This window comes from Rhinatrema bivittatum, chromosome 10 (genome assembly GCF_901001135.1).
Source record: "Rhinatrema bivittatum chromosome 10, aRhiBiv1.1, whole genome shotgun sequence".
Lineage (NCBI taxonomy): Eukaryota > Metazoa > Chordata > Amphibia > Gymnophiona > Rhinatrematidae > Rhinatrema > Rhinatrema bivittatum.
The window spans coordinates 31,319,314-31,332,171 of record NC_042624.1 but is presented as its reverse complement, the minus strand read 5'-3'; the positions used below and the strand labels follow the sequence as shown (position 1 = coordinate 31,332,171).

General features: G+C 46.5%; 1 protein-coding gene across 9 annotated transcripts in view; it reads right to left on the bottom strand.

The window, feature by feature from the left end:
* The window catches only part of SLC44A3 (solute carrier family 44 member 3), a 275,228-nt gene that overhangs the window by 70,277 nt on the left and 192,093 nt on the right, over positions 1–12,858 (bottom strand). For 8 of the 9 annotated variants that reach the window (XM_029617502.1, XM_029617501.1, XM_029617495.1 and 5 more), the window contains 3 exons: positions 9,757–9,846; positions 8,569–8,693; positions 7,908–8,094 (listed from right to left, as the gene is read on the bottom strand). In XM_029617502.1, coding sequence (XP_029473362.1) covers positions 7,908–8,094; positions 8,569–8,693; positions 9,757–9,846 — 402 coding nt within the window. The remainder of the gene's footprint in view (positions 1–7,907; positions 8,095–8,568; positions 8,694–9,756; positions 9,847–12,858) is intronic. The other variant, XM_029617500.1, reaches the window with a different exon arrangement.

The following is a 12,858-nucleotide window of genomic DNA, read 5'->3' as shown; positions in this document are numbered from 1 at the left end:
AGGACAAGCAGGATAGTTGTCCTCACAAATGGGTGAGTACCGAGCTGAGGATGTCCTGACTTGCACCAAATGCACCCAACGACGTGCAAGAGGCACAACAACTGGGGTGGAATTTGGTAAGGGCATCCGCACCCTACCGGGAAGGTGGAAGGGTGTTGGTACATCATGTTGGAAAAAGGTTACGCAAGACAGATTGGCCGAAGATGGAGTCCTGTCTTCCAGCTTTGTCCAAACAATAGTGGGCTGCAAAAGTATGGAGAGAACTCCAGGTTGCAGCTTTACAGATGTCAGGAAGCGGCACCGATCGAAGGTGTGCCACCGAAGTCGCCATGGCCCTCACAGAGTGTGCTTTTACACGGTCTTGAAAAGGAATGCCAGCTTGCTGATAGCAAAAAGAAATGCAGTCCGCCAACCAGGAGGAAAGAGCCTGCTTACCCACAGGTTGTCCTAACTTGTTAGGATGGAAAGAGACAAACAATTGAGTGCTCTTTCTGTAATTAACTGTACGGTCTAGATAAAAAGCTAGAGCTCGTTTGCAGTCTAGGGTATGCAGAGTCTGTTCCCCGGAGTTGGAGTGGGGCCTGGGAAAAAAGATAGGTAGTATGATGGATTGATTAATATGAAACTCAGAAACTACCTTAGGTAAAAATTTAGGGTGAGTGCGGAGTACCGCCCGGTTCTGCAGGAGTTTAGTGTAAGGCGGATAGGTGACTAAGGCCTGTAACTCACTAACCCTGCGAGCTGAAGTGATAGCCAAAAGGAATAATACCTTCCATGTGAGATACTTTAATTCACAGGAGTGTAGAGGTTCGAAAGGTGGTTTCATTAGACGACCAAGAACCAGATTAAGGTCCCAAGATGGGGCCGGAGGACGTAAGGGTGGCTTCAGATGGAGCAAGCCTTTAAGAAAGCGTGTTACCAGGGGTTGTACTGAAATAGGGACACCCTCTATGCCTTTATGGAAAGCGGCTACCGCACTGACATGCATCCTAATGGAAGAGGTTTTAAGACCCGATTCCGATAGATGCCATAAATAGTCCAAGAACTTAGAGATTGGACAGGAAAGGGGATCAAGGGACTGGGAAGTGCACCAAGATGTGTACCTTTTCCATTTATACGAATAGGATCTTCTGGTGGAGGGCTTTCGTGAAGCTATCAGGACACGAGAAACCGAATCCGAAAGGTTAAAAGGCTGAAGGACTAACCTTTCAACATCCATGCCGTCAGGGACAAGGCTTGGAGGTTGGGATGGAGGAGGCATCCGTCGTTCTGAGTGAGCAGATGTGGATCCGTTCCCAGAGGGATGTGCCTGCGGATGGAGAGATCCTGAAGAATGGGAAACCACACCTGGCGTGGCCAGTGGGGTACTATCAGGATCATGGTTCCTCCGTCCTGGCGAAGCTTCACGAGAGTCCTTGACAGAAGAGGAAGTGGAGGGAATGCATAGAGCAGACCTGATGTCCACTTGAGGGAGAAGGCATCCCTCGGCCGAGAGTGCTGGCTCCGAATGAGAGAGCAGTAATTGTCTACTTTGTGGTTCTGAGGGGACGCAAAGAGATCTATGCGGGGAGAACCCCACTTGTGAAACAGAGAGGTCGCTACCAGAGGATCGAGTGACCACTCGTGTGGTTGGAAGACCCGGCTCAGCTGATCTGCCAATACATTGTCTACTCCCGGCAGGTAAGTGGCCCTGAGGTACATGGAGTGGGAGAGGGCTTCTGCCCAAATCTGCGCAGCTTCCTGACACAGAAGGAAAGAGCCTGTGCCTCCCTGCTTGTTTATGTACCACATGGCCACTTGGTTGTCTGTCTGGATTAAGATTATCTGATTCGAAAGACGATCTTTGAACGTTCTGAGCGCGTAGCGGATTGCTCGAAGTTCCAAAAAATTTATCTGGTGTTCGGCTTCCTCTGGTGACCATAACCCTTGGGTTTGGAAATCGTCCACATGAGCCCCCCAACCGATGTGGGAAGCGTCGGTGGTCAGGATTACTTGTGGATCTGGTAGGAGAAAAGGTAAGCCCTGAAGGAGATTGATTTGAGTCGTCCACCAGGTTAAAGACAGGCGAAGCGCTTGTGTAACTGCGACTATGGAGGACAGGCGCTGAGAAGCTTGAATCCATTGGTGTCGCAGAGTCCATTGTGTTACTCTCATGGCTAGTCGGGTCATGGGAGTGACTTGAACTGAGGATGCCATGTGTCCTAGGAGAATGAGGAATTGGCGAGCCGTGGCCGTGTCTTGAGACTGGAGCTGGCGAGCTAGGGACATGAGAGTTTGGACCCGTTGAAGCGGAAGGTAGGCCTTTGCCTGTAAGGTGTCCAAGTCTGCCCCAATGAAAGATAAGGTTTGAGATGGGACTAAGCAAGATTTCTCGTAATTGACAAGAAACCCTAAGGAAAGGAGTGTGTTGATTGTCAATTTTAGGGAGGACTGGGCAATCTGAGGGGTGGAGGCCCTGATTAGCCAATCGTCCAGATAGGGGTAGACGTAGACACCTTCCTTCCTGAGGAATGCTGCTACCACTACGAGGCATTTGGTGAAGACTCGTGGAGCAGATGCCAGACCGAAAGGTAGTACTCGGTATTGATAATGGTCGCGGCCTACCAGAAACCGCAGATACTTGCGATGGGATTGTGTTATCGCAATGTGGGTATAAGCATCCTTTAGGTCGAGGGAGCACAGCCAATCCCCCCTTTGCAGCAGAGGGAGTAGCGCGCCCAGGGTTACCATCTTGAACTTTTCTTTTTGAAGGTACTTGTTGAGGGCCCGAAGGTCCAAAATGGGACGTAGCCCCCCTGACTTCTTTGGAATTAGGAAGTACCTGGAGTAGAATCCCTTGCCTCGTTGAGAGGGAGGGACGGGTTCTATAGCATTTGATTGCAAAAGAAGGGATACTTCCTGTTGTAATTGAGTCAAGTGGCTGGATAGACTCCATGCTTGAAGAGGCGGGGAGTCTGCCGGAAGAGTTATGAAGTTGAGGTGGTAACCCTGTGCGATAATTGCCAGCACCCACTGATCTGAGGTAATCTGTATCCAATGCTGTAAAAAGTGGCACAGACGACCCCCCACAGGGATGTCGGGAAGTGGGATGTGGCATGTGCTCCGTACCGGGAAGTCAAAGGCCTGCCGCAGGCCCAGGAGGTGGGGCCACAGCAGGTCTTTGTTTTCGAGGTTGGCGTGGCTGAGGTCTGGTGGAGGATCGAGCCGGACGAGGCCTAGCCGACGGAGGATAATATCGACGTGGCCGAAAGAAAGACTTTTTAGAGTCCTTCTTAGGTGGTGGTTTGGAGGATACCTCAGATGGAACAGACGAAAGTTGCTTCAACGTCTCGTGGTGATCCTTCAATTCTGCCACAATTTGTTGAATCTGTTCTCCAAACAGATTGTCCCCTAAGCAGGGTAAATCGGCTAGACCATCCTGGACCTCTGGGCGAAGTTTAGATGACTTTAACCAAGCCCAACGTCTGGCTGAGATGGCAGTAGCTGAGACTTTTGTGGAAGCATCGAAGATATCGTAGGCCGTTCTGATCTCATGCTTCCCAGCCTCAAATCCTTTGTGAAGAAGGGCTTGAAGCTGTGGCTGGTATTGGTCCGGTAACGTGTCAGCGTAGTCCTGCATCTGTTTAAGGATGGCTCTGTTGTATTGAGTCATGTAAAGTTGGTATGAAGCTATGCGAGATATCAACATGGCCCCATGATACACTTTCCGTCCCACACTATCTAGGAATTTGTTGTCCTTGATAGGGGGAGTGGAAGAGTGTGGTTTTAGGCGCTTGGCCTTCTTTTGTGCAGACTCAACTACAACAGAGCGATGATCCAGTTGAGGCTTCTGAAATCCTGGTGCTGACTGAACGAGGTATGTGGAGTCAGCTTTCTTATTAACTGGTGACACAGATGAAGGAGATTCCCAGTTTTTCTTTAAAAGATCCAGAAATACCTGGTGAATGGGGATGGAAGCGATGATTTTTGGGGCATCCAGAAATTGGAGCAGTTCCATCATTTGGTGCCTGTCATCGGTCTCAGATTGCAGCTGAAAAGGTACAATTTCTGACATCTCCTTTACAAAATTAATAAAGGAGAGATCTTCAGGAAGAGATCGTTTTCTACACTCTGTAGGAGATGGTGGGGATGGCAAATCTGTATCAGAAGATGTATCATCACCCCAGGTATCATAAGGATCATGTGGGGCTTGCAGTCCTGAAGGACCTGGTTGAGGATCCAAAGGCATCGATGGAAATCTGGATGGAATCGGTGCTGCAAGCGGAACTGTGAACGGCATCGAGGGCTTCGGGGCTGCCGATGGAATCGGTGCCGGTCTTGGAATCGATGGAGCCGAGGGATAAATCGGTGGAGAGGTATGCGAAGGCACCGATGGGACTACTCCGGACGGGGGAATCCGAAACGGTGTTTCTCCTGCCGATGAGAATCCTGCCGGAGACGATGGTGTAGTCGGTGCTACTGGAATCACCGATGGAAGGGCCCGCATGAGTGCCTCCATACGATTCAGTAGCGGTGCCAGCGCTTCCACTAGAGGCTCGGTGGTCGGTTCCCTCCTCGGTGGCGGAGTCGGTGCCGAGGTCGGTGCCTGAGGCGGTGCCGGAATCGGTGCCGGAGACGGTGCCGGTGGAGGCTGGAACCTTTGCATCGCTTTCTCGATGGCCTCCTGAACCAGCCGGTCCAGTTCTGCCCGGAGACCAGGGGTAACGATACCCGGCTCGACGGGAGAGGGAGGCTGAGGCAGAGCCGGAGGGACCACCGTAACCGGTGGGATCACGGCTCCCACACCCCGAGAGGGTGAGGGTTTCCTCGATGCCTGCGAACGAGACGTGGACGGTGCCAGGTCTGACCGAGGCTTTTTTGTCGGTGGCTCGGCCTGTTCAGAGGTCGATGGCTGTGGATCCTCGACGGGCCGAGACTTGTGCCGCCGATGGCGATGCTTGTCCTTCCGATCTCCTCGCCCATCCGGGGAGGGGACAGGAGTCGATGGCCGAGAAGTCATCGGTGGTGGACGGTCACCGGAGGGTTGACGGTGGTGGTGCAACTTCGACGGTGCCGGTTCCGATGACGTCGATGCTATCGATGGTGTTGGGGTGGGTGCATGGAAGAGGAGCCCCATCTTCTCCATCCTGGCTTTACGACCCTTAGGTGTCATTAGGGCACATTTAGTGCAAGTCAGGACATCATGCTCACTTCCCAAACACAGAACACAGACCCTATGGGGGTCTGTGATTGACATGGTCCGGGTGCAATCCGGACAACGACGGAACCCCGTCGCCATGGCCTAGGGCCAAATTTAGCCGCGGGATCGGTAAGTGCCAACAGGCCTCGAGGGCCAAAATCGACGGCAGTCGATGAAAATCGGCAAAAAACTTACCGGATTCCGCGAAGGTGACAAAAATTTGTCGAAGGGAGACCCCTGAGGGGCAAATTTTCTTCGGAAAGAAAAAACCGAATTCCTGTCAGGAACGTGGTAAGAGAGCTCCTTTCACCGCGTGGCAGCTGCTGCGCGGAAAAAAGAAGACTGGAGGAAGACCCCTGCTGGCTGCAGGGTCAGTGCCTTGCTGGGCATGCCCAGTAGGGGCCAGTCAAAGTTCTGTTTAAACTTTGACAGAAGTTTTCCGTGGTGGGCTCCATCCTCGATGTCACCCATTTGTGAGGACAACCATCCTGCTTGTCCTGTGAGAACATCCGATCACTCCATCTTTCTGGAACAGGAGGTCTCCCTCCTTCTCCAGTCCATGGCAATAGAACCAGTACCCTACTCTCAGCACGGCCTAGGGTTCTATTCCCAGTGTTTCCTAATCCCCAAAAAAATCGGGAGGCGTTCGTCCAATTCTGGATCTACATGCCCTCACAAGTATCTCCATCGAGAAAAGTTGAAAATGGTAGTAACCTTGGGTTCTCTTCTTCCTCTTCTACAAAGAGGAGGCTGGTTCTGCTCTCTAGACCTCCAGGATCCATACACATATTGAGATAACTCCATCTCATCGCAAATACCTGAGATTTCTGGTAGGCCCCAAGCACTATCAGTACCGAGGGCTTCCATTTGGCCTCGCGTCTGCACCACGAGTCTTCACAAAATGTCTTGTAGTAGTTGCAGCCTTCCTCAGGACTCAAGGTGTTCACGTCTACCCCTATCTAGACGATTGGTTGATCAGGGCTCCCTCTCAGTAAACTGCTCTGTAGTCCCTACATCTTACCTTACTCACTCTGATTTCACTAGGATTTCTCGTCAACTACAACAAATCCTACTTAGCCCCAGCTCAAACCTTATCATTCATAGGGGCAGACTTTGACACCTTGCAGGAAAAAGCTTTCCTACCTCGACAACGAGCTCTCACTCTGGTCTCTCTCGCACACCAGCTGCAGTCTCAGCGCTACACGACTGCACGCCGCTTTCTCATCCTACTGGGACACATGGCGTCCTCAGTTCAGGTCACCCCAATGGCCCACCTAGCCATGAAAGTCATGTAGTGGACTCTAAGGTCACAATGGACTCAATCCATTCAGCCCCTGTCGACCATTGTCCACTTCACCGACTCACTCCATCAGTCTCTCGCCTGGTGGAAAAATCAGATCAATCTCCTCCAAGGCTTGCCCCTTCCAGGCTCCAGACCCTCAAATAACTCTCACCACCAATGCTTCCAACCTCAGCTGGGGAGCCTATGTGGCCAATCTGCAGACACAAGGATGTGTCTGCAGATTGGCCACAAGGTCTCCAGAGCAAGCCAAACACCAAATCAATTTCCTGGAGCTTCGAGCAATCAGATATGCTCTCAGAGTATTTCAGTATCGCCTCTCCAACCAAGTCATCCTGATTCAGACGGACAACCAGGTGGCCATGTGGTATATCAACAAACAGGGAGGCATGGGCTCCTACCTCCTGTGTCAGGAAGCTGTGCAGATATGTGGGGGGGGCCCTCTCCCACTCTATGTACCTCAGGGCCACCTACTTACTGGGAGTGGACAATGTGTTGGCAGACAAACTAAGTCGCACTTTTCAACCGTACGAGTGGTCTCTCAACCCCTCAATAGCGGACTCGATCTTCCAACAATGGGGTTACCCTCAAATAGACCTCTTTGCATCACCTCAAAACCGGAAAGTAGAGAACTTCTGCTCTCTTACTCACAGCCAACACTTTCAGCCAAGAGATGCGTTCTCCCTCTCATGGGCAACCGGTCTCCTATATGCATTCCATCCACTTCCACTTCTCTCAGACTCTCGTGAAGTTACGTCAGGACAAGGGAACCATGATCCTGATAGCACCTCACTGGCCACGCCAAGTGTGGTTTCCAATATTTCAAGATCTCTCCATTTGCAGACACCTGTAGCTTTTTAAACAAGACTGAAGGGGGACCCCTGCTGGCTGCAGGGGTTGGTGCCATGCTGGGCATGCCCAGTAGGGGCCAGTCAAAGTTTTAGAAACTTTGACAAAAGTGTTCCGTGATTGGGCTCCATCCTGTGATGTCACCCATATGTGAGGACTAACATCCTGCTGTCCTGTGAGAACACCTGTTACAGGGTAAGCAACATTTGCTTTGTCTATTTTAGAACCATTCCCATATTTCCTTCAGTAACATTTCAACCTGGCTGGTATTCTGAATTCGCTAGGCTTAAGTATCTCTTTAAAGCATGACAGAGCATCAAGCTATGCAGCTTTCCGGCAAATCAGTTTGAGAAGAGAACCAGAAACCTTGGGAAAAGACTAAACAAGTGTAATGCGCATATGCCACATAGTGGTGGAGGAGTAAATATGAACTGGCAGCTCACTTTTCAAAAGTATTCTTTAACAATGCACACAAGTTGCAAACTTGTGCCAAGTCAGGACATGTCTTTGTACATTGCCATGTATGCAATCTGCATGCAGAACCTCTTTGTGTAACCACAGAGCATGTCAAACAGTTACCTGCAGTTCCCAGGCTTAGAAGCACAGCAACCCAGAACACCCAAAAGAAAATGAGAATTATGAAGGTCCAAAGTGGCTGAAAGAGCAGGAAGGGAACCTGACTTATTATTTTGCTTGCAACTCGAAACAGCTGGATGGTGAGCTGGATCCTCTTCCTCAATATGCACATCAGGATAAGAAGAACCACCTGAAATCAAAGAAAACAAAAAGGTTAACATGATATTATATTTATTTCCTTTTGGTATACAGGAATCGCTCTTCCTCCCCCTATCCCTGAAGAGAAGCAGCTGATCAGAGGCAGGGAATCGGTCTCCCCAACTCCTGAGAAGCAGCTTCTGATGACCAGAAGCTTCTACCCAACCCTCAAAAAGCAGAAGCTATTGACAGCTGACCAGAAGCAGGGAATCACCCTTCTCCCCATGCCCCCTAAGAGAAGCGGCTACTGATGTCTGGCCAGGAGCAAAGACCCTGCTCTCCTGCCCAACCCCACAAGGGACAAAATCACAGTGGCAAGCAGAAACCTCAGCTCTGTCGTGGAAGAGAAATGACAGAAAGGAGGAGAGAGGAAAAGAGAAAAGGAAGAAAAGAAGGGAGAAAAGGGGAAAAGAAAGTCTAGAAGGCAGGCCGAGGGGGGAGGAAGGATTTTGTGAAGGTTTATTACCGATATCACTGTAGCCACAATGGCAAACCCAAGTAAAAACTTCATATTTTCCTTCTCTGTTTCCAGTTCTATGCTTGGATCATTTGCTTGATCATAATAAAGCCACCATAGGATACCAGAAACAACTGGAAAACAATATACAAAAATGTTAAGAGATATTACTCCAAGAGTCATAAATGACGACACTTTAGCCTGTGGGGCCAGGCAGACTTTGGTATCCTTTTACTGCAAAGCCTTGCACAAAACCCCCTAAATTTTGCAAGGTCATGTTACCTGTATAACTTTACAAGTGGTCCTGATGAGAACACCGGGGAGAGGGCGTGAGCTAGCCTCTGTTAAAGAGACAATCTGACACTCTACATATCTCCCACTATAAGAGGGGAACTTTCAACTCAGGGTGGATTTTAAGGAGAGCGGTGTTACATTGGTCTGTCTAGGGCACAATATAAAATTAAGTATATTTTTGCTTGTGGCCCAATACGTGCATTTATGGGGCACGTACGCTCCTTTTAAAATTGACCTGTTTGGGTGTTCCTGGATTGGAATTTCCAATGGGCAAAAGAAAAATAATTGACACTATTTTGTAAGGCTGCATTTTACTCAACAAACTATTTGCAGGAAAAAAAAGCAAAACAAAAAAACCCACAGTAATCCACATAAATATATTAATCACTTTGCCCCTAAAGAAACCAAACATTTTAATTTAGCTATGTTATTCACTTTAACTGCGGATGCAGGGTTTTTTTTTTAATGAATGGTAATCCCAATCTAAAATGGCCATTTTATGTCATTAAATCCAAAACAAAAAATGGCTACAACGCCCCCCCACCAAAAAAAATTAATTAGTTTTTGTTTTGAAAAATAGCACATATGATTTGTGAACAGTGTGCACTATTTTCCCAACATGAATAAAAAAAGATTACACAAAAAAAACAACTGCCCCCTGACTTCCAAACAAAATTCAGGCTGAAAATGGCCTGAAAAACAAAAAAATCGAACCAAAGCAAACGTTTCAGCTGCACAAATCCCTAATTTTAAACACTGCTCCAGATGCTTGTTGATAAAACATTGCCTACTGATGGCCAGAGAACTGAACATTTATCTGGGAACAGGTTTGCTTCTGTATATGCTTTCTATTTTTCATCTAAACAATCTTCTGCTATTAAAGGAAAACAAACACATACTTACACAGGAGCCCAAACACAACCAGCGTAATAAAAATATGGACCAGAAGCAAGGTGATGTATCGGAATATTAAAACCATGATAAAAGAAAGGACTGAAATAGAAAATAAAAATAGAAATGTCATCAGAAAATGTGCCTCTTGCAATTGCTGTGTCTGTCTGTATGCACATATCAGGTATGAATGTGTGCAGTCAGGTGGACATGCAGACAAAAACATAAGGTAGGGGAGGGGTCCATTACGCCACCCCGAACTTCACATTTGCCTTCACTCCTTGGAGATTTCTTGGATGGCTGTTGCTCTCTTCGATGTGGTGGGGTCAAAATGCACAACACAACAGCGCACAATTCCCAAACACATTTGTATTGAATGGTTTGATTTTCTCTAGTATAGAGTCATGAGTGGAGCAGAATTTAAAACTAAGATTCACCATTTATATTCTAAAGAGTGAAACACCTAAACTAGAAGTTTTTCTCCATAGTCTCCTGTCATGACTCAAAGCAGCAGGTCTTTGAGAGCTCATTATGCCCCAGTTCCAATATAAAACCAGCTGGAATACAGGTATCACACATGAATCTGTTTTACAGCAAGACATTTTGGGGTTCCGAGTTTTATAATCTTTAAACCCTTTGAGCCTTAGAATAGTGGGATGGAGGATGGTTGTCTTAACGATGAAGCAAACAGATTATGAAGTTAATTATGGTCAGCTGGTTTCATAGCCTAATTGGAGAAATTTAGTCTACCTGTAAATTTCGACATTCAAGATACTGGCTGAGATCCATGACTCTAGATAAGATCTACATAAATCTTATGCTTTACTATTATCTTTTTAGTTGTGATAATGGAAAAATGTCTTTATAGTTTTTTTTAACCTTTTTATTATTTTATATTGGATATTTTATTCCTATTCAATGTTCTATTTTTTTAGTATTTTTCCTTTGTAAACCGTGGAGATAGAAACTTGTTTTCTGTGTAACAGTATAGAAAAACTGTACAAATAAATAAAATAAAATAAACCAGTCCAGAGTTTATGCCATCCAACCAGTAGATAGAGACAGGGAACCACAATTTTTCAGTGACATTGCTACTGCTAAAAGGGTGATGCAGCACAGGCAATTGGCAATATTTTTATGTCAAAGCAATGGAATGGTAAAAAACCCTAAGAAAAAAACAACTAAGAAAAAACTTATAAGAGAAGGAACCCCCCCCCAACAGCAAACCTCCTCTCAGGATTCCAACAGGAAAAAAGAGAGGAGAAGAAATAAGATCCAGAAAGGAGACATGGAGAATTCTTGGGCTCTTTCCACAGAGAGAAACAGAAGATCTTTCATAAGGTTCAAGAAACTCTCAATGAAGAATAAGCAAAAATGCAGCCACTGACTCCCCAGAAGTGTACTGGCTTGATTTAGTAGGATTCAAGGAAAGGAAATTAACAGGTAAGACTAGATTTCCTCTTCATTATCATCCTGCTAAACCAGTCTAGACACAATACCAAACCCATTCTAACATGGGTGGTAGAAAGACAGGACTGCTTTTAGAATACCTGCCTGAAATGCAGCATCTCCCTTGGCTAGCACAACTAGTCTGTAATGCTTAGTGAACAAATGTAAAGGAGACCAGGTGTCCATCTTACAAATATTCTCTGAAGACTCCGCCCAAGAGAGAGCGCCAGAGACCTTGGAAAATGAGCCTGCCAACTCTTCAGCAAATATGCTGAAGATATACAGGTGAATTTCAAAGGACGTACACATTTAAATGTGGCATACTATCACAGCAATTTTCAAAAGCCTTTTACATGTGTAAAGTACACTTACACTAATAAGTCCTATGGACTATTCAATGGTATATATTGTAGCAAATTTAAAAAGCCTACTTACACGGGTAAAGCACATGTATGCGTGTAAATCCATTTTTAAGCATGTAAATCCTTTTGAAAATTACTCCCACAGTCTCTTTAATCCATCTGAACTAAGAGGATTTTAAAGCTGCCTCCCCCTTGCAAGGGCCGCTGAACAAAACAAACAGCCTAACAGATATCCTAAAGGGGTTTGTCAACTTCAAATATCTGAGAAAAATGCAGCAAACATCCAAAACACTGAGCAATCTATCCCTATCATGATACTCCCTTTTTGGTTAACCAGGAAGAGAAATTATTTGGTTTAAATGAAAAGATATGTAAGGAGGGCAGTACTGAATGAAAAGAAACTGGTTCAGCAGAGAACAGAAGGTAGGGATCTCTGCAAGTTAAAGCCTATAATTCCAAAATGTGCCTGGCGGAACATATGGCCACTAGAAAAGCCATTTTAAAGGAAAGATCCTTCAGAAAAATGAGTATAAGGGCTGAAAGAGGGAACCCATAAGCACTAAGAATCAGAATAAGATCCCATGGGGAACCAGGGCCCCAAAGGAAAACGAATATGCTTAACTCCATGATGTAAAGAGGCTGCATCTGCCTGGAAGCCACTGGGGCCTCTTAAATCCAACCTCTGTAAAATGAGATAGCTGCAACTTTTAAAAAAATTTGATTTGATTTATATTCCGCTTTTCAGGCACTTCAAAGCGGATTACATTCAGGTACTGTTTAAGGGAATTAAGGGCTAACCCTTATCCGAACCCTACTGTGGACAAGCCAAGATGGTCAGGATGCACATTTCAACAGGGTGAAACATTCAGAATTTTACAAGCCTCCTTATGGGCCTTCAGCAAGGTAAAATTTACTGTTTAAGAATCCCCTTTTTCTTGGCAAGTAAGCCCCAGGACCAAGCTGTAAGACGACATGGAGCCAGATCTTACATTAGAATTGAGCCTTGGTATAATAGGCCACAAATGACGGGAAGACAGGAGAGGAACAATGACCTTCAGCTTCATCAAGTCCACACACCACTGTCATCTTGGCCATTTTAGAGCCACCAGAACAGCCATCAATACGTGATCCTTTATTCTTCTTAAAAGCCCTGCCTATGAGAGGCCAGGGAAACAAAAAACAAAGAAATCCATTCCCCAGTCATGGTTCAATTTCACTGGAACCACTCCCCTTCAAGTGACTAAAGAATAAGAAAATTATTCCTTACCTGCTAATTTTCGTTCCTGTAATACCATGGATCATT